Genomic DNA, 21,137 nt, shown 5'->3' with positions numbered 1-21,137 from the left:
TTACCTAACCAAATGGATTATTACTTATTAGGGTATTTGGAAGGTGGATTTGTTTATAGAGTTTGCCCTAATTTGAAATTTTCAATTTCCCTTTTTGCCCCTCATAGATATATTATATATTGCTTTTGTTTCACTTAATTATTGTTAATAAAAATCATTAATTTCTGGACACATTTAAATTTTAGACCTTTAATTCCGTGATATAAATAGCCCTAGAAGATGATTCGCTTGCACCACGGGCTCGTGTTAACATAATTATAAAAAGACATAAAATCCCACTTCTGATTTCCATTTATTTTCATCGAGACGTGCATAAATTAAACTCTCGAGATATGCATCAGTGGGGGAAGAGAGAAGAAGACGGGTTCTATTATTTTCCTCTTCCAAAATTTAAATTTTAAATTAAACACCAACTTGGGTTATAAGAAATTAATTTTTTAAATTAAATAAGTAAAAATAAAAATTATAAAATAATGAATTTAAGACTTAATTAAAAAACTTTCTTAGTCTTACTAGAATGTTAAAAGTTATGGGCCCACCAAGTGAGCTCAAATACTTGTAAGCCCAATCCAATGGCCCAATCAGATTGCATCACATTGACACGTAAGCCTAATTAAATATTAATCTTAATAAACATAGCCAGCCAAATCCTAATAATGACAGCTGGAAATCCTAAATATTGGGAGAAAATAATTTATATAATTTTTTAAATTCAAGATAAATCGAGAATAATTTGACTCTTAGTTCGTTGTTTGTGTTTGGTTATGTTTGGATTAATAACGTGGACATCGTATCAGTACTAAGTAGCTTTATGTAGTATGTCGTTTTGTGTAAATTATATTGAATATTAACTCGATTGATAATAACATATGTGGTTGTTTGAGGTTAAAGGTTCAATGTGTTAGACGAACACAACTCTCCACAATGTATGATATTGTCCACTCGCATAAGCTCTCCTGGCTTTGATTTGTGCTTCCCTAAAAGGCCTCGTACCAGAAGATAATATATTTTTTTTATTATAAACACGTGATCATTCCTAAATTAGTTGACGTGGGACTTGAACGATGGTTGATGGAGGAGGAAAAATATGGTATGTCTTTATTTCTCAAGAGTCAAAGATCATGGTTGAAGAAATTGCAGACGTTCCAACCAATCGACGGAAATTTTGATTATGGGTTTGTCTGAATCCGGGTATCTTCTAAAATAGGCGGAAGACCCGGATATTATATCTTCAATCCCTCGTTCGATTAACCCAAAATCATCCAGGTTCATTGTTCTTCTCCTCCGATTGGCTCAAATTTGACAAGATTCTTTACATTTCCTCACGGATTTCGATGTCGATCTAGATTTTTGGCCGACGAAGTGGAAATTTCACCCTTCATTTCTAACTTTCTTAAGCCCTCGAAGCAAAGCCCGTCGGAGTTCGTCACTCTCTGCCGTTCCTTATGGCCTTCTCTGAGTTCCGTCCGCTTGATGAGAGCTCCCTGATTGAGTACATTAAGACTGTTCCTTCGCTGTCTGACAAGCTGGGTAATAAGTTCGATGATATTCAGATTAAGGAAATCGGAGATGGTAACCTTAATTTCGTTTACATAGTCTTGGGTTCATCTGGATCCTTTGTTATCAAGCAGGTGACCTAATTTCTTGTCATTTTAGCTTATGTGTTGAATTTATGTTGCTATGGCTTGACTTGTTTGTTTGTGTTGGGGAGGTTTTGGGGTTTAGGGTTTATGTGGGTTGAAGAAAGATGATTATTAATTCATGTCTTCAAGTTTGATAGCTAGTTGAGCTTGCTGAAGAGACCTAGACTGAGTTTGGGTAAATTTTGATCTTGAAAATTCTAAATACATTTCAGAATAAGTGTTTGTAGAGGCTTTCAGCAGTGCTTATGGATGAATGCTTCACCCAGAAACACTAGTTTTTAAGGTGGTTTCGAACTTTTTTCTGTGGGTTTGAAATGTTTGTATGTTAGGGAGCTTCTTCAGAACTTTGGCTGTTCTTGGAGGTAGTTTGTGAGATCTCGCATCGGTTGGAGAGGAAAACGAAACATTCCTTATAAGGGTGTTGAAAACCGACGATACATAATGGGTCAAAGTGGACAATATCTACTCGGGGTGGGCTTGGACTGTTACTAATGGTATCAGAGTCAGACATCGGGCGGTGTGCCAACGAGGACACTGGCCCCAAGGGAGTGGATTGTGAGATCCCACATTGGTTGGAGAGGGAAACGAAACATTCCTCATATGGGTGTGGAAACCTCTTCCTACCAAACGCGTTTTAAAATTGTGAGGCTAATGACGATACATAACGGATCAAAACGGACAATATCTACTCGCGGTAGGCATGGACGGTTACCTACCCTGTTCTTGGAGGGATTTTATCATTTGAAGTCTGGGTTTTCTTTATCATACAGGCTCTTCCCTACATTCGTTGCATAGGGGAGTCATGGCCAATGACAAAGGAGCGAGCATATTTTGAGGCAGTGGCATTGAGAAAGCATGGACTTTTGTGCCCAAATCATGTGCCTGATGTTTATCACTTCGATCGTACCATGTCGTTGATTGGCATGCGTTACTTGGAACCTCCTCATATAATCCTGAGGAAAGGTTTGATCGCTGGAATTGAGTATCCATTGCTGGCAGATCACGTATCGGAATACATGGCGAAGACTCTCTTCGGCACGTCGATCCTTTATAATTCGACCACCGTGCACAAAGAATCCGGTACTTCCATGTTTTTGCTTGCCTATGAAGATGTTTTTAGTTACCATCTTAAGAAAAAGAGACAGGGTTATTTAGCTTGCATACTTCATATGTGCAGTTGCAGAGTTCTGTGGGAATGTGGAGCTATGCAGGCTCACTGAGCAAGTTGTGTTTTCTGACCCATACAAAGTGTCTGAATACAATCGTTGGACATCACCGTATCTTGATCACGATGCCGAGGCTGTTAGAAACGACAACGATTTGAAGGTCGAGATTGCTGAGTTGAAAGCAAAGTATGTTATACTCTTCGTTTGTCGATTCTTTTCTCTCTTTCTGCTTGAAATTGTAAAGATTTTTTCTTTAATGAGTTGTATGGAAGTTGACTCAAATAATACATATGATGAGCTTGTATGTAACACCGCTAGTAGATATTATCTGTTTTAGCCCGTTACGTATCGCCATCAGTCTCACGGTTTTAGAACATGTCTGTTAGGAATGCATCGTTCCCCTCTCTAACCGATGTGGAATCTCACAATCCACCCACCTTAGAGTTCTGGTGTCTGACTCTGATAGCATTTATAACAGCCCAAGCCAACGTCTAACAACTAACGGTGGGCTTGGGCTGTTACATTGTATGCATATATAAACTGTATATATGTTCGTGATGCAAGAATGTGACTCTAATAGGGAGATTTATTTATGATATGTGGCACTTGGGTTGTCTGTGCAGGTTTATAGAGAGAACCCAGGCGCTTGTTCATGGAGATCTTCACACAGGGTCCATTATGGTTACTCAAGAATCAACACAAGTTATAGATCCAGAGTTTGCATTCTATGGACCAATGGGATTCGATATCGGAGCATTTCTAGGGAACTTAATCTTGGCCTTCTTTTCACAAGATGGACATGCCGTGGAAGGCAATGATCGAAATGTAAGTATAAATCACAATCGAAACCAATAACGTTCTCCACCCTTAGTTTAGTGGATAAGACAGCTATTACCATTGATCCGACCATTGTCAATGTGATGCGATTCAGGCATACAAGGAGTGGATTCTCAGGACGATCGAAGAGACATGGAATCTTTTTCGTAAGAAGTTCGTGGGACTTTGGGAGCTGCACAAGGATGGTCCTGGGGAGGCTTATCTCCCTGCCATTTACAACAACACCGAGCTCGAGCAGATGGTTCAGAACAAATATTTAACCGACTTGTTCCACGACAGCCTTGGTTTCGGAGCAGCTAAAATGATCAGGTTTAGTCTCAAATCTTAAATCAATCATCATCCAGCAGTCTTAATAAGTAAACTGCTGAATTCAAAACCCCTCTGTTATGTTATGTTATGGCAGGAGAATAGTGGGAGTGGCTCATGTGGAAGACTTTGAATCAATCAGTGAGCCCAGCAAGCGCGCAGCCTGCGAGAGGCGAGCCCTTGAATTGGCTAAGTTACTTCTAAAGCAAAGGCGAAATTTCACTTCCATTTCTCAGGTCATCTCTGCCATTCGTAAACTCCCTTAATCAATGCAATGCCTCATCGACCCCGAAAATGAAGCTGCTGGAATTCCCGATCATTCCCGACCTTCCCAACCCATGATTTCTCGAGTTTAGTTAAAATAAAATATGATCGGAGTTGCTACCACGCCCATCGCGTTTCTAAACTAATGCCCATCATCTTCATTACTCTGCATTTTCAACTTGTTCTGTTCTTCAAAGTACTGGGTTTGTTGTATTATTGAGAGAAGTTAGATATTGTTTGCAAATTCATGGACAATAAGCATTCCAAATACCAGCCAAAAAATGAATCAATTGCAGACAAAATTTACATTTTCATGTTCTTGGAATGTTCTGAATTTGTATGATTCAAAATTTGACATCCACGCAGGATGTCTGTCGTTATACGTGGAACCCGACAGGCCTTCCGTTGTCAGCTTCGGCCCCAAGAAATGTTTCAGACTCTTCCGCACTGACAGGGAAACAAAACCTGTCATCTTTAATGATCTCTCAGTTCTTCCATGAATCATAATGTGACAAATTCGCAATCCCAGTAACGAACAATATGAACCACCAGATCTTCCCGGAATTTCCGTGGCTTCCATTTCTTCTATCTTGGCTCTCCCATCATCACCCATTCTTCTTTAAGAACACTAACCGTGCTCTGTTTTCTTTTCACTTACTAACAATGGATGTCTGGTCTTGGATTTCTGAGCTCCCCAGCTCCGACGACTGGAACCAGTCCATTTCTGTCTTCCAACTCGCTAGTCATGGAAACTCTGCGATTCAGCTCACTGCCGAGCGCTCCACCGGCGCCGATTCCGATACTGTTCTTACCTTCGCCGTCACACTTAAGGGGTTCAGGTCGTTTAGCGAGAGCAAGACCTTGTGGGTTTCCAACACGTGTCCTCTGTCGTTGGAGAAGCCGTTCCTTCCTCTGGTTCTTCAACTTCTTCAAGAAATCATTTCCCGGTCGCCGGCCGGGCAGAAGAGCACCTGCCCCCGCTCTCGTCTTCAGAAACTGAAACCCGACCCGGTTTCCTGGATTATGGACTCTCACTCGCCGGAATCTTTCTCCGGCTTCTTCAACCTTATTTTCCTCATCCGACTCTTTTGGGTCTGTGCTTGCGATGCTCCTGCTGAAATCGGCTCCTTCTACTTCGACTACTTGCTTTCCCCACACCTTGAAACTATGTCGTCGAACCACGCGCCGGTATTGCGAACGTTTCTAGTCACCATCGGCGTCGATGCTGAGCTCTGTTTCACTCGCACGCTCGGTTACGTGATAGCGAAGTGGTTGATTCTCAGAGAAGTTGGCGTTGGGTTACAGACGCTAACCCACGCGCCGCCGCAACGAAGTCTCGGTTTCACCTACGCGACGGAGGCGCACGGCTTGTGGATTCTGAAAGGCCACGCGCCGGTTATGGGGATGAAGGTTACCCGCGCCGGTGGAGGCCGGAAATACCAGTTTCCCTTGATTGAAGCGAAAGAGTCAGCGTTGAGATACGCTCTGGCCCACCAACAGCTCGAGGCCGTCGTTCAGTTTGAATATTCCGTCCGGTACCACGACGGCTATGTTCATGTGGGCACACGTGTCGACAATATTAGGCTCCACGTGGCGAGACTGGCTCTAGGGAGCGTCGATGACGTGGAGTACGCAGAGGAGAGGCATTTCGTTTCTCGAGTTCGGGTATGGGTTGGGCCGGAAGTCGGGGCGAATTATGTCGGGGCGGTGAGTTTAGGGCGGTCGACGGAGAACGCCGAACGGGAAGTAAAAGTGCAGAAGATTTTGAAGGGCAGATTTGGAAAAACGAAAATGTCAACGGTGAAGGCGACGGCGAGGACGTCGACGAGGACGACGATGAAAAACTGGCGGTGGGACCAGGAGGCGGAAGGGAACGCGGCGGTGTTTGAGGCGGTGTTGTGCGACAACACGACGGGGAATGAGGTGTCGACGAAAAAGCATCCGAGTGGAAGCGAGAACGGCGACGGCGGGGAGAGCTTTCAGAATCGGTACAGCGGAACGAATCGGGCTTTCACGAAGACGGGAGGAGTGGTTTTCGCCGGCGACGAGTACGGGGAGGAGGTGGGATGGCGGCTGAGCAAAGAGACGGAAGGGAGTGTGCTAAAATGGCGAATTGGAGGCCAAATTTGGTTAAGTTATTGCCCAAATGAGATGAGAATTCCATATCATGAAACCAGGTGTGTGGAATGGTGTGATGAGGTTGACTTGCCTTTAATTCCCACCAAATGAACAACAACCCTAATCTTGTAATTATTATCATCATTCCATGTATCTTTAAATCATATAGTCATGGCCTAGGGTTCCATCTTTATGTTCGTGATCGAATATATCGCTTGATAATTTTCATATACGACCGTTTTTCTTTAGATGGGTAGCCTCGGGAACAGGGCTCGGAGCCCAAGCCCACAAACCCTAAACGAATCCAAAAGGGTAAAAAAGTCTTTTGTGCTCATTTCAATTCGAGACAAGAATTAGAGGAGGTTACCTAATGTGGAAGGGAACACCACAAGTCAACCACTGTCGAGCTATAAGGTTGTAGTTTCCTTTTTCGTAATTTTGGAGAGTTGAACATACGACATCCAAGGCAAGAGCGACGACCTAGTTGGGCGTCCCTCTAAGATCACAAGCTCGGAGAGGCTTTTGCTTTCATTTCTTGAAGATCACAAGTTCACTCTCGAACCAAATGGTTTCACTACTTTAGAGTATATTATCACATTGATGCGAGAGCTTACCATGCAAGAACATAGTTAACTCTCGTGCTAGTCGACCGACACCTTCTCGATCAAATTCACTCGTCAACAAAAATACTTCCCGTTACAATATGTTACGATACCACATTAAATGAATAACAACCCTAAATAGAAAGAGAAAACCATAAGCATGTTAGTAGGTTTAACAAAACTCTTACTCAATTATCCAACTTTAATAATAACAACCTTCAATTTAATGATGCTAGTAAATTATTATTTATAATATAATCATAATTTATAAAAAAAATTAATTTTTTTTATTAATAAATATAGATTTCAAAACGTGTCGCACTAATTAGTATTTATAGACTATGATTATTTACCATTACACAAACAATTATTCATCGCACTTACTGCAAACACTCAATACAAATAGTTACCAGCTCACCGTAATTAATAATTACATTAATTTTCTTTCATTAGAGATAAATTAAATAACTGCTCCGAGATATTAGTGAAATAATTGACTTCCTTAATTTTAAACATCTGATAATATATATATTTACTATAAGGTAAAAAAAAATATAAAATAATGTGTATATTGTAATTTATTGTACGGAAAATAATAATAATGACACTTAAATTTTAACGAGAACTTCGAATCACACATTCCCTCGTCCATATGTTCTTGAAGTATAATAAAAGTCAAAGATTTTAATAAATACGCTATCGTGTTAGGAATTAAATGAAGTAATTTTATTTTATTTCATTATTTTTTTTTTCTTGTAGCTGTGTAGTTGAAATATATTCGATCGGTTCGATTAGGTAATGAAAATTAATGTGCTAAGCATAGCATATACCTAAAAACTTAGGGAATTATTATTCAATTATATTCACGTCAAAAAGTTATACGCATTTAATCTTCGTTATTTTAACTCGTACTTCCTTCGTCAAATCAATTTAAATTATTTATTAACTATACTTTTATTTAATTTTTTTTTAAAATCAGCTCAAAATTATTTAAATAATAAATTAAAAAAAAAACCATAGAGATAAGAAAAACATTCAACTACCTTGTCTTCGGTTCTTGTTTCCCTCTCATTCTGCCATTTCCCACTTCGAACGATGAAGACCCATCTTCTTGCTGTGCTTCTGATTCATCTTTGTTTCCCCTTTGCCATGGCGGAGAGCTCCGACCCTTTGAAGCTTACGTTTAATGGCTCCGCCAAGCACTGGACTGATGCCATTCCTATTGGCAATGGGCGGCTTGGAGCGATGGTTTGGGGCGGCGTCGACACTGAGATTCTTCAGCTCAATGGTTTGGTCCCTTTGTGATGCATTGAATTTTAGTAAGTGAATGTAGAGTTTGAGTTTGAATTATGTGATGGAAATTGATGCAGAGGATACACTTTGGACCGGAACTCCTGCGGATTATACCAATCCAGATGCTCCTGTGGCTCTGAGAGAGGTTAGAAAGCTTGTTGATGATGGAAAATATGCTGAAGCTACTGAAGCCGCCGTCAAGCTGTCGGGAAATCTGTCTGATGTAATGCTTCTCAACCCCTTATGATAAGATTTCTTAGTGCACACTGTGATCCTTTAGTGAATTTACTCCCTTGCTAAAGCGGTTCTTAGTGAATATTCTTTGTTGTTCTTTGCTATCTTTTTAGTTTGAGGTCTGTCGTATGCTCGTCTCTTACCACTGATATCAGATATTGTCTTGTTTGAGCTTTCCTTTAAGGCTTAACGCGTTTGGTAATGAGAGATTTTTGAACCTTTTGTAAAGAATGTTTCGTTTCCCTCTCCAACTGATGTGAGATCTCACAATTCATTCCCCTTTGGGGCCAACATCGTTGTTAGCACTCATTCCATTCTCCAATTGATGTGGGATACCCCAATCCACCTGCTTCGGGGCCAAATATCCTTTCTGGCACATTGCCTCGTGTCCACCCCCTCGTGGCCCCGTCCCTGCTGGCACACCACCTCGTGTCCACCCCCTTCGAGGCCCAGCGTCCTTGCTGGCACACTGTAGTCCACTCCCCTTCAGGGCTTAGCCTCTTCGCTGGCACATCGTCTGGTGTCTAGTGCTAATACCATTGTAATAGTCCAAGCCCAGCAGATATTGTCCTCTTTGGGTTTTCCCTTCTCGGCATTCCCTCAAGGCTTTAAAATTCATATTTTAGGGTGTGGAAATTCATATGTTAGGGAGAGGTTTCCACACTCTTAGAAAAATGTTTCGTTCCCCTCTCCAACTAATGTGAGATCTGACAATCCACCTCCCTTCGAGGTCTAGCATCCTCGCTGACACTCATTCCCTCTCCAATCGATGTGGGATCTCACAATCCATCACCTCGGGGTCTAGCGTCTTCGCTGACACACCGCCCGATGTCCACCCACCTTCGGGGCTCATCATCCACGCTGGCACATTATCTGGTGTCCACCCCCCATTCGAGACTCATCATCCTTGCTGGCACACCGCCTGGTGACCACCCCTTAGGGGCTCATTGTCCTCACTGGCACACCGCCCGGTGTCTAGCTCTGATACCATTTGTAACGACTCAAGCCCACCGCTAGCAAATATTGTCCTTTTTGGGTTTTCCCATTCAGGCTTCCCCTCAAGGTTTTTATAACACGTATGCTAGGAAGAAATTTCTACACCCTTATAAAGAATATTTTGTTCTTCCGATCTTGCAGGTTTATCAACTTCTGGGTGACATCAAACTTGAGTTTGATGCATCCCATCAGTCATATACTCCAGAGACTTACCATCGAGAATTAGACTTGAATACAGCCACAGCAAGAGTGAAATACTCAGTGGGTGACATACAATTTACAAGGGAACATTTTGCTTCTAATCCTGATCAAGTAATTGTAACCAAGATCTCTGCTACCAAACCAGGATCCTTGTCATTTTCAGTGTCCATGAATAGCAAGTTACATCACACCTCACATGTAGTAGATGGCCAAAGTCTAATCATACTTCAGGGAAGCTGTCCAGGCCTGAGAATCCCACCAAAAATGGATTTAGATGACAATCCCAAGGGCATTCAATACTCTGCTGTTCTTAGCTTACAGGTTAACAATGGAAGTGGAGTAGTGCACGATTTAGCTGAAAAGAAGCTGAAGGTTAATGGCTCAGATTGGGCTGTGTTGCGTCTGGTGGCTTCATCTTCATTTAAAGGGCCATTTACAGAGCCTTCATTGTCTGGGAAGGATCCTTCTTCAGAGTCACTTGCTGCAATGATGAAGATTAAAAACATGTCTTATTTGGATCTTTATGGACGCCATTTGAATGACTATCAGAGTCTTTTTCATCGTGTTTCATTGCAGCTTTCAAAGGGCTCTAAGAATGGATCTTCTGGAAGGAAGGGAGATAGAGTAGGTTCTACTGCTGAGAGAGTGAAGTCTTTTGGGAGTGATGAGGATCCAGCTTTGGTTGAGCTGCTATTCCAATATAGTCGGTATCTACTCATTTCTTGTTCAAGGCCTGGAACTCAGGTGGCAAATCTTCAAGGTATATGGAACAAGAACATCGCACCAGCATGGGAGTAAGTTTTTGGTTTTGTTTTTGTTTTTCAATACTGAACTGAGTGAACCATGGCTTTATCTCTCTCTCTCGGCCCTTTGGTTTGGTATTGTGAGATGTCACGTCGGTTGGAGAGGGGAACGAAGTATTCCTTATAAGGGTGTGAAAACCTCTTTGTAGGGGATGAGTTTTAAAACCTTGAGGGAAGCCTGGAAGGGAAAGCTCAAAGAGGATAATATCTGCTAGTGGTGGACTTCAGTTGTTAGAAATGGTATTAGAGTCAGACACTGAGTGACGTGTTAACGAGGATGTTGGGCCTCCAAGGGGGGGATTGTGAGATCCCATGTCGGTTGGAGAGGGGAACGAAACATTCCTTATAAGGATGTGGAAACCTCTCTCTAGTGGACGCGTTTTAAAACTTTAAGGAGAAGCCTAGAAGGGAAAGCTCAAAGAGGACAATATCTGTTAGAGGTGGGCTTAGGTTGTTATAAATGGTATTAGAGCCAGACATCAAGCGGTGTGCCAGTGAGGACGCTAGACCCTTAAGGGGTGGTTTATGAGATCCCACATCGGTTGGAGAGGGGAACGAAAAATTCCTTATAAGGGTGTGGAATCCTCTCTAGTGGACACATTTTATAATCTTGAGGGGAAGCCCAGAAGGGAAAGTCCAAAGAGAATAATATCTGCTGACAGTGGGCTTAGGTTGTTACAAATGGTATCAGAGTCAAACACCGCGCGGTATGCCAACAAGGACGCTGGGTCCCCAAAGGGGTGGATTGTGAGATCCCACATCGGTTGAGGAGAGAAACGAAGCATTCCTTATAAGGATGTGGGAACCTCTCCCTAGTAGACGGTTCTAAAACCGTGAGGCTAACGACCATACATAACGGGTCGAAGCCAACAATATCTGTTAGGAGTGGACTATGCTTATTTGGTTCCGTTTTCTTTTCTACCAGTGGTGCTCCACACTTGAACATCAATCTCCAAATGAACTATTGGCCATCCCTTCCATGCAACCTCAAGGAGTGCCAGGAACCATTGTTTGATTTCACATCCTTCTTGTCTGTCAATGGACGCAAGACAGCAAAAGTAAGCATCTTTACCTCTGATAGCATCCAAGCCATCACAAGATTTCCATCATAGGGAAGAAACATTCTCAACCTTGTCTGTTTCATTGGCCTCACCTGTTCTTGAACATTATAGGTGAACTATGAAGCAAATGGTTGGGTAGCTCATCAAGTGTCAGACATCTGGGCAAAAAGCTCTCCGGATCAAGGGCAGGCCGTTTGGGCTCTATGGCCAATGGGTGGAGCTTGGCTTTGTACCCATCTGTGGGAGCATTACACATACACAATGGACAAAGTAAGTTCTTGCTTGTCCTTTGTACTGCAAATTCATAAGCTGTCACCTCTAAATGGAACTTTCTGTGCAGAATTTCTTAAGAAACAAGGCATACCCTTTGATGGAAGGATGCACATCGTTTCTGCTGGATTGGCTAATAGATGGCAAGAATGGATATCTAGAAACAAACCCATCGACATCCCCAGAGCACATGTTTATAGCTCCTGATGGTAAGCCTGCTAGTGTGAGCTACTCAACAACAATGGATATTGCTATCATAAAGGAGGTTTTCTCAGCCATCATAGCTGCTGCAGAGGTGAAGCTTGAACTGAAACCTTTTTTTACTTCATATACTGCACGGATTTGTTGATGTTTTTCTTTACAGATTCTAGGAAGAAGCAAGGATACTATTATTGACAAGGTCCGGAAGGCTGAAGCTAGGCTATTGCCTTATAAGATAGCTAGAGATGGTTCTCTTATGGAATGGGTATGTAAGTATCTCGTCTCTTAACCACGAACATCGAAGAACGCCCTAACTCGACTAACTCGACTAACTTGACGACGTTTCTTGGTTTAGGCTATTGATTTTGAGGACCAAGAAGTGCATCATCGACATGTATCACACCTGTTTGGGCTGTATCCAGGACACACCATAACTGTTGAGAGAACTCCCAACATTTCGGAAGCTGCAAATAATACTCTTCATAAAAGAGGTTTCTATTTGTCAACCAACTTCTTTTCTTCTACTTTAGGCTTTATTAGACATAGGGTGCTCTAGATTATCTCGTGCCAATGTAACTGTGAGATCCCACATCGGTTAGAGAAGGGAACGAAGCATTCTTTATAAGGGTGAAGAAACCTCTCCCTAGCGGACGTGTTTTAAAACCTTGAGAAGCTCGGGAGGGAAAGCCCAAAGGGACAATATCGGCTAGTGGTGGGCTTGGGTTGTTGCAAATGGTATTAGAGCCAAACACCAAGCGGTGTCCCAGTGAGGATGTTGGGGCTCGAAGGAGAGTGGATTATGAGATCCCACATCGGTTGGGAGTAGAACGAAGCATTCTTTACAAGGGTGTGGAAACCTCTCCCTAGCAAACGTGTTTTAAAAACCTTGAGGGAAAGTCCGAAATGGAAAGCTCAAAGAAGACAATATCTATTAGCTTGATCACTGCAGTAAACAACTGTGGTTCATGTGAAACAGGAGAGGAAGGTCCAGGATGGTCGACTGCGTGGAAGATCGCGCTATGGGCTCGTCTTCGGAACGGCGAGCACGCGTACCGAATGGTGAAGCATTTGTTCGAGCTGGTGGATCCAGAGCATGAAAGTGATTATGAAGGTGGCCTGTACAGCAATTTGTTCACTGCTCATCCCCCTTTCCAAATAGATGCCAACTTTGGGTAAGCTCAAATGAAACACTATCCTTTCTAGCTACATAGTTTACCTGATCATTGCCTGCTCCTTCTGTTGGGCTATCCAGATTCTCAGCTGCCATTGCTGAAATGCTGGTCCAGAGCACTGTCAAGGACCTGTACTTGCTTCCTGCTCTTCCCGGTGATGTCTGGTCCGACGGTTGCGTTAAAGGCTTGAAGGCACGGGGTGGCTTGACGGTAAACATCTGCTGGAAGGGAGGCGATCTCGACGAGGTCGGTGTTTGGTCGTCGGAACAAATTTCGGTTACAACATTACACTACAGAGGGAGTAAAGTAGCAGCAAATTTAACATCTGGTAAACTCTACACTTTCAATAAGCTGTTGAAATGTGTTGGGACATGCTTTCTTCTACCAAACAGCAATGGATTTCCAAATCCTTGAAGAACATGTAACATGAAAGGTTTCCAAATCCTTAAATATAATTTCTAAGTTTGTTCGGCCACAAACAGTGCCTGCACGTGCATGTTCAACCGTCTGCAACATAACAACGTTGGATCTCATCGTCATCTCGGTTCCCAACATGACCCATGCATCGTCATGTCATCCCATGTCTTGGGATAGCTCAACCATCTTGATTTGCTCGAACACATCTGTCAGGAACTGACCTATGTGTCGATCCTCTTCAGGACATCCCAAACATCCATCCATCTAGGTTCTCTCGAACATTGAACGCTCTCGTGTCCATGTTAAGTCATCTACGACATACGTTATAAATAGTGAGTGCATAATCTAACCTCCAACGCTGGACCGATATGCAATACGCTGCGTGTTAACTAGCTTCATAGTGCTTAAAACCCTCGCACTGCTACACTCCGACTTCGTCTCATTTTTCTCAATTTTCATTAAAGAAGAAATGGCTTGGCGCTCTTCTGGATCTCTATCTCGCGCGCTCATTTCCTCTGTTAGGTCTTCTTCTCTCCGATCGTCTCCTTCTCTTCCTTGGCTTCGTCCGCCATCTCTCACCGCTCGACCTCGCCTTCAATCTCGTCGGCTTTCATTTTCGACTTCCAGGTACTTCACAAGTTTCTAAACTCGCTGTTTGGTTTCCTTGCGAAACGAATCGACGAACGAATTACTGAGGAATAAATGCCGTTGAATTGTGATTTATTTGATGCGATGTTCGTTCTTTTGCCGTGTTGATCTCTGTTTACTATTGATTTCGGCTTTTGTAAATTTAGAATCATTTGGAGGTTGAATTTCTGTCGTTCATGTTTTTATCTTAATTTCAGATTAATTTTCATGCATTTTAAAGTTTTTGTTATCTGTCAAGTTATTTGTGATTGCGTTGTAAACGAGTTGCATAAATCTTGTTCGCAATTATCCTTTACGTTCCGACGCAACACTAGACTCAAACCATTTCAGAATTATCACCGCAGGAAACAGCCTATCAAGTTTCTTGTTATCTTAATTAAGGCCTTCTCAACTCTGCTGAGCTCAATGGTTAATCACACGAAAAGGAACCCCACCAATATTTCCAGAGTCTTCCCTATTCCGTCTGTTTTTCGAAAAATTTCTCACATTATTACTTATGATCTTGTCTCTCTCTTGATCATCTTTGATTGGAAGGCTCTTTTCTGTGGTGCTTGATTGCAAATTTCTTGATTTCTTTCATGAGTTGGTGCCACAGTTTACTCGTTTTTGTTTCAAATTGTCGTTACCAGGAAGTTGGGAGAACTGGGATGCACACAGTCTCTGCTGCCCATGCACAGCATCATGGGTGCTACCTGCCCGACATCACACCTCTGTGTTAGCGCACGAGCTTTCTGCGAGCTTTCTCATGGTACCTTCTGCCATACTTGTCAGGATCGCTAGTATCCTTCTGTGAGTTTTGTTTATAGGAAACATGAAAAACATATCGGAATCGTTTCTTCATGAGGTCATTATTTAGTGCGACCATCTTTATAATCATCACGATGTCATAACTTGTCGGTTTTGAATTTGTGTTTGGATCATATGTGTGGCATTACTAAGCAGTTATTTTTATACCATTAAAATGTGATTTGGTAAGAAGAAATTGGATTGGGATGATAGGAAGGAATGGAAAAGATGGGTGATGCACGAGGACATTCTATTATTGGCAAGCCGGAGATCGTCACAACATTTGTAGGTCCCTTTTTTGACATTTTTATTCAATTCCCCTTAATTTTCACTTTGTAGTAGTATTTTTTTGTGTACTTTTCTAAAGTTCATAAGAAAAAAGGATATCTGAAGTGGCGCTGGTGAATTTATGCTGTTGAGGTGGGCAAGAAGAAGATGTTTGATCCTGTTTAATGAATTAACTTCTTTTAGTTGTCAATTTATTCACTTCCATCAATGGAAAAAGTGAAGAATTATTGAGTCAGGAAACTCGCTCACTTAAATTCTCTCAGAAGAATGTGTTTGAGGTTGATGTGGGTGTACATCTTTCAAGATTACTATCAAGGATGATGTTCAAAGCATCTGCCATGATGGATGATACTTCATCTCAGTCATATGCATAAAGCTTTTGAGCTGGCCTTTCTCGTTTCTTCCCTAGAAAACCTGTTCTGTACTGATAAGCTGCACATAAAAGTACCCGAGAGTTCAGGAGGTTGATAACTTGCTTGCACACTATGTTTATTACTGGGTCCATAAGCTGAACTGAAACTAATACAAGCTCTGTGTTCATAGAGTAAATCTTATTCATTTGTTACTGCGTGATTATACCATGAAGGTTGATCCTTTGTACCCTCTGTTTTATTGTTATATTAATATTTTCTTGGTATGTGCCTAGGATTCCCTTTCTTCTCCTCTGGGTTTTCCTGGATTAGGGAAATTTGGTTCTTTGTCTGATTTGTGCTAATCCTTTTTAATTTCTGGCAGTGGTAGTCTATATGTGATACAATGTATGAGAGAAACAAGGCTTTCATTAGAAATAGAAATGTAGCGCAGGATATTTTCTACTAGCGGGAGAAAGAAAGAAAACTATTGCACATGCCCCTCATTCGCCCTTTACTATTTTCTAATAGAAAGCTTAAGCCCTTCCGATCGTCACCCGAGAAGCCCTCGATGAATCGCCTATAGTTTAATATATACTCTCACTCAATCAAAAAACAGATTTGGAAGTAGGACTAATCTGAGGAAGAATCGTAATTCCTACACCTTGCGTGGCGTCTCCCAGTCCACCATGGCTTGCACGCACCTTCTCTTGATCCAACCAACTCATGCCGTCGCCAATCCAATGCCCAAGTAACTAGACCTTATGCAAAACACTTCACATAGAGCGGATTTTCCCTTATGATCTGGAACATTGCTCTCTGTATGTTAAAAAGGTGCTCCGCGTGTTCTTCCAAAGCTCTATGAAAAAAAGATGGTTCAAGCTTCTTTCTTCATAGACGTGTAGAGAGCCTTGAAGCTCCTCCCCTGACATCTCTTCAAGATCATTGGATTCTTCAATTGCCTTGTGATGTACACTTTCGGAGCCATGAAGCATTTTATCATTAAACTGGCGTACTTTAATAAAGAATTCAAATAGAAATTGTAAGGTGTTCGTGTGTTATCAAGTTCTTATATGCTTTTCCATTTTGTTTTACATTGCAGGTACTTGAGTGATCTCCAGTAGAAGCACACATGTGAGCCATTCTATGTGGGGTGAAGTTGGGTAGAGACGGAGTGTGTGAGATAGAGAGAGTTTCTGGTAACTTTATTTGGTCGGTGGATGTAATAACAAAATATTTCTAGTTGTTCAGGGAATTCATCCTATTTCTCCACATAGTACTCGGTTTGCTCATTGATTCCCTTAAATTATCAATTGCTGATCATCTGACCTTGTAAGTTTCTTCTGGGCCTGAATTTTGTAATCATTTAACTTCAATTACTTTTGGAAGATAGTTATGTGTGTTTTTACACACTGATGCTTTCATTTTTCATATATTCAATTGTAAGTGAATTATATTTGTTCATGGGATATGGAACTTTTGAAGCACCAATTAGAGTCGAGCGTGTCACCGTTTGAAGGGAACAACGTATCCAATAATCGACACGAAGTAGAATCATGTATGGTTTCTAAATGCTTGTCTGTATTCAGCTTTCAAGGGTTTTAAAATGTGATAGGTGTTTTGAGTGGCTGTTGTAGCTCTGCTCATATTTGAAATCCTTGTTGTAGGTGGGAGCGCAATAGCAACAGGCACATGGGATTGCCGAAGCCGATTTTGATTGACACTAACATATCATGTTTATAAAGCCAGGTTTATGGTTTATGGTTTTATTTGGTCCACAATGTAATGTAATTCATGTATGGCTGCTTGCAGGTGCACTTGAGATCTTTATTGATTTCTACGGCCCATAACCTCAGCCTACTAGCTGGTGGTGTTGTTTCCTACATCTGGACTGGCCCCCTCCTGCTTCCTTTGATAAAAACTTGTCAGGAAACCCAAAATACTACCTGCTATTCAACAATGGGGACCTTCAAACCCCATCACTTATTCTTCCCCCCACCCTCCATAAGGAACTTGATTGGAAATGGTAACAGAGTAAGGACAGAAATGGGCTCTCCAGTCTCGATCTATGACCCCATCTAAGGTTTTAATGTTCATTTGCAGCAACAAGTCTTGGAAAACGGGCTGAGTTTGAAGATTCCTCCTTAAGGATTCAGGTATTTCTTCAAACAATTTTTTGATTATTTCCTCTTAGCTACAATTCCTTTACCTTAGAAGTAACTGAGCTTCTAGCTACAACGTAAAAAGCTGATTTTTTTTGGGCTAATTGATATTCATAGTGGAAGGGTTAAGTCAGTGGCAGGAAGAATGGAGAGATTTTTCAATCTCAAATTGTAAAACTCTTTCTCTCTCACGACTGTATATCTAATATACAGAAGAGGACTGTTCTGAACCCCAGTTAGAAAGTAAGTGCACTTAAAAAGTAGAGAGAATCCACTTGACTTTCCTTCACTGCTTGCATGATCACCATCCCCATGATTTACGAACCCTTTATTTCAAGCTTAGCTTCTACTATAGTGTCATCAAACAGTAACTCACATTTTCCATCATATTTAATCGCACTGTCAAGATAATGCAATTTTGTGTTCTTTGATCAGAGTGGTTGTCAGGCTTTCTTTATAATGCCTTAGTTGATGCCTCATGATTCAACCTTTTGAGGTCAAGTTTATCCATTAATATTATTACTCTTTGCCACAAATTCTTTACTAAATTTTGGTTGAATGGATTCTTACCTTCTACTTGTAACGTTTCTTGACAGGTTTTTTCTTTTTGACAGTCTTCTGAGGCAAGTCTCCCTACATTGCCTTTTATTTCACATTCACTTTCACATGTAAAGGTATTCATAATCTATTCTCCCACTATTTACATTTGCTTAAGAATATCTATACTATATTTCACTTTTTTGTCATGAGCAATGCTGTCATCCAGAGAAAACCACTCACACAAGTTCTAGTCAATTCGCTCTTAAGACACGAAATAAAGCAACGAGCAAATCGAACAGAATTAGACAACATTAGTTAAGTTCATGAAGGGTAAAGATCCAAATGTCCTCTTCCCCTTTCTCTTCTCACCAGGAGACAGGAAGAGAAAGATCCTGTCTTAGCCTAGCCTAAAGTTTTGCAGACAAGATCACATGAGTAAGTACTTCCAATTTCCTGTCCAAATTCAATAGCNAGCAAACCTCAACATAGAAGACAAACTAACCAATTCAGGGTTATCCACATTGCATAAATAAAAGTGGAAGAAATAAGTACCTTCCCTTTCTTATCCTTCCACCGCCCCCTCAAGAAATAAATACAGAAGTACCAATCAAATATTATTTAGAAACATTACCCTTCACTAGCCAAAAGACCCATCTTTTCTTTGTGGGGGTACCATCCCTTTCCATGGGAGTATAATGGAAAGAAAGAACTTATTAGCAATGCATACAAAGGTGGCCCTTGAGTGGATTTCCCCTGTAGAAGGCATGTGATTAGGCTGAATGAATGCTTATGAAAAGGGTATAATAAAACTAAGTCATCATTATCCTAATCATGTACAATTAGGTCAACATGCAAAGCCATCTATATCTAATAAAGATGCTTAAACCACCATTATCTGCTTTGTGTGATGCTTCTTCTCACAACTTTTTTACCTGTTCTCTTTTGCCAAACAGAATGAGGACCCGAAAGAAATCGCTTGGTTGTAGAGATATGTGTTGCCAACATCAGCCTTGGAAAAGAATCCCACAAAAGTAGTTTCAAAAGTGATTCGGTTTACTTGTGTTGGATAAGAAGTGTACTCCTTCGATGCATTGGAGGGACAATTCAAACAGCTTGTTAGATTGTGACTGATATTGATGTTGCGGTTTTTGTACAACTTTCAATCATGTATTTTCTCAAAAGTTTCCCACAAACAAGTTTTGTGTAAGGTTGGTATAGGGCTCCTAAAGATGTGGCTAAGAAGCTAGCAATACAAAGACAAAAGAAAATCAACATTATCTCGAGTTTGAATATTGACCAATCTTTCATTACGCAAGTATTTTCTTTGTAGGGCTGAATCAAATAATTGAAGTGATTTCGAATTCAAACTTTGACTGTCCTCGTGAGCTTTTTCATAATCGTGAACGCCAAAGGATTGTACACTTCTCACAAGGCAACTATCTAACGTAAGATATTTTGAGTAAAAAATTAATAGAATACTCGATATCCTTAATAAGTAGCTACCATGATGTGAACCTAACTTAAAATATATCTAGATTTATGAAGGGGCTTGAATACCTGATTCCCTGAAGCCATCTCCAACGTAAATAAGTGGTATAATCTGAGTGCATTAAGAAATTAGGGATTGGAAAAGATTGATGGAAGTGGGGAATCCTTTAGTTTGAAAGGGAAACAGTACAGATGACATAAGCATTGTCCACTGGACCACTAATGGTCGGGAGGAGAATGAAGATAAGAAATGCAGAAACATATAAACGAAAACTTACACTTTCATCCTCTCACAACTTCCTCGGCATTTGTTCATCTTGGAAAATGGAATCTAAGAAGGATCAATGAGTTGTTACCATTCCCAGAGCTTCAGTAGCTTCAGGGCTAGATAAAGAATCAGCAATCCTGTCCATTTTATAGTTCAGTATCATCGCTACTAATTTAGGAATCTGGGTTAGCAATGATCTTTCAAGGAGAACAAATTGAATCATTGAAGGAGAAAAAAGGAGAAGATGAATCAGTTGAAGAAGAAGAAGAAGAAGAAGAAGCAACAGACCAACCTGAAGGTGTAGGAGCTTTGGAGTGGCTGAACTTGAGCCTGGGTAGGAACAAACAGCTTTTAACTGAGTCACAAAGCTCTGCAGGTTCAGCCAAGACCTTTTCATGCAACTTCTGTAAGAGAGTATTCTACAGCTCACAGGCATTGGGAGGCCATCAAAATGCCCACAAGAGGGAGAGGAGTGCAGCCAGAAGGCACCAAGCCCAGAGAATGATGACTCTGCTTGGTCTGCCAATACATAATTCTATGGTTAGATCACTTGGTGTTCAACCACATTCACTGGTGCACAAAACAAGCAGGGAAGATACTGCAATAGTAGCAAGATTTAATCATGTAAAAAGTGGTTCATGGGCACCTTTCATGCTGGGGGATGCCATGGACTTGAGGTGGCCAGGAAGCTTCCGCTTCACTCAACATCAAGTTCTCCCAGAGTCACCACCACTACGAGAACCGCAAATGGAACCATTCAAGCTCGACCTGAATCTCCGACTTTAATTCTTGTATCTGTCTGTCAAGAACTCTGGAGTCATCTTCTTCATTCTGATTGTGTCGTCATATATCAAGTACATGACTAACCTTAGGGGAAGTGCTTAGAATCCTATGTAAAACCAGGAAGAAGCAGCATTAATGTTATATCTCTTCTGCTTATGGAAACACAAGAGGCCTGATTTGTTTCATCTATAAGTTGTAGAGTAAATTACATCAAACTAAGTAGGCAGTAAGGGGGAACAA

At 41.3% G+C, this 21,137-nt stretch overlaps 5 protein-coding genes across 10 annotated transcripts; all 5 read left to right on the top strand.

Moving 5' to 3' along the window:
• Positions 1 to 1,133: 1,133 nt before the first annotated feature.
• Positions 1,134 to 4,526, top strand: LOC111810020 (methylthioribose kinase). The gene is made up of 6 exons (XM_023696554.1): positions 1,134 to 1,631; positions 2,414 to 2,723; positions 2,821 to 2,995; positions 3,433 to 3,634; positions 3,741 to 3,955; positions 4,050 to 4,526. Exons 1-6 carry the CDS (start codon positions 1,446 to 1,448, stop codon positions 4,216 to 4,218), a joined length of 1,257 nt encoding a protein of 418 aa, XP_023552322.1. The 5' UTR covers positions 1,134 to 1,445; the 3' UTR covers positions 4,219 to 4,526.
• Positions 4,527 to 4,610: 84 nt separating this feature from the next.
• On the top strand, positions 4,611 to 6,565 carry LOC111810019. Its single transcript, XM_023696553.1, has one exon. The coding sequence runs from the start codon at positions 4,757 to 4,759 to the stop codon at positions 6,443 to 6,445; it is 1,689 nt and encodes a 562-aa protein (XP_023552321.1). The 5' UTR covers positions 4,611 to 4,756; the 3' UTR covers positions 6,446 to 6,565.
• A 1,378-nt stretch (positions 6,566 to 7,943) lies between these two features.
• LOC111809620 (alpha-L-fucosidase 2-like) lies at positions 7,944 to 13,585 on the top strand. Its single transcript, XM_023695968.1, has 10 exons — positions 7,944 to 8,224; positions 8,307 to 8,452; positions 9,601 to 10,454; positions 11,389 to 11,521; positions 11,636 to 11,794; positions 11,865 to 12,089; positions 12,159 to 12,260; positions 12,351 to 12,486; positions 12,972 to 13,167; positions 13,248 to 13,585. The coding sequence occupies exons 1-10, from the start codon at positions 8,032 to 8,034 to the stop codon at positions 13,579 to 13,581; spliced, it is 2,478 nt and encodes an 825-aa protein (XP_023551736.1). The 5' UTR covers positions 7,944 to 8,031; the 3' UTR covers positions 13,582 to 13,585.
• Positions 13,586 to 13,656: 71 nt separating this feature from the next.
• Positions 13,657 to 19,725, top strand: LOC111809622. Of its 6 annotated transcripts, XM_023695972.1 has the most exons (7): positions 13,662 to 14,211; positions 14,862 to 14,980; positions 15,232 to 15,303; positions 16,759 to 17,214; positions 17,324 to 18,314; positions 18,415 to 18,793; positions 19,312 to 19,673. In XM_023695972.1, the coding sequence occupies exons 1-3, from the start codon at positions 14,054 to 14,056 to the stop codon at positions 15,252 to 15,254; spliced, it is 300 nt and encodes a 99-aa protein (XP_023551740.1). In that variant the 5' UTR covers positions 13,662 to 14,053; the 3' UTR covers positions 15,255 to 15,303; positions 16,759 to 17,214; positions 17,324 to 18,314; positions 18,415 to 18,793; positions 19,312 to 19,673. The 6 variants fall into 6 exon arrangements, with proteins under 6 accessions (XP_023551739.1, XP_023551745.1, XP_023551742.1 ...); XM_023695977.1 differs by lacking the exon at positions 15,232 to 15,303 and having other exon boundaries at positions 13,660 to 14,211; XM_023695970.1 differs by lacking the exons at positions 13,662 to 14,211; positions 14,862 to 14,980; positions 15,232 to 15,303 and having other exon boundaries at positions 16,782 to 17,214; positions 17,324 to 17,682; positions 17,760 to 17,812; positions 18,433 to 18,492; positions 19,312 to 19,725.
• A 239-nt stretch (positions 19,726 to 19,964) lies between these two features.
• Positions 19,965 to 21,082, top strand: LOC111809621 (zinc finger protein 4-like). The gene has a single exon (XM_023695969.1). It carries the CDS (start codon positions 20,307 to 20,309, stop codon positions 20,898 to 20,900), a length of 594 nt encoding a protein of 197 aa, XP_023551737.1. The 5' UTR covers positions 19,965 to 20,306; the 3' UTR covers positions 20,901 to 21,082.
• Positions 21,083 to 21,137: the final 55 nt, after the last annotated feature.

The sequence above is a fragment of the Cucurbita pepo genome, chromosome LG14 (genome assembly GCF_002806865.2).
Source record: "Cucurbita pepo subsp. pepo cultivar mu-cu-16 chromosome LG14, ASM280686v2, whole genome shotgun sequence".
Lineage (NCBI taxonomy): Eukaryota > Viridiplantae > Streptophyta > Magnoliopsida > Cucurbitales > Cucurbitaceae > Cucurbita > Cucurbita pepo.
This window is presented reverse-complemented; position numbering and strand designations above follow the sequence as displayed.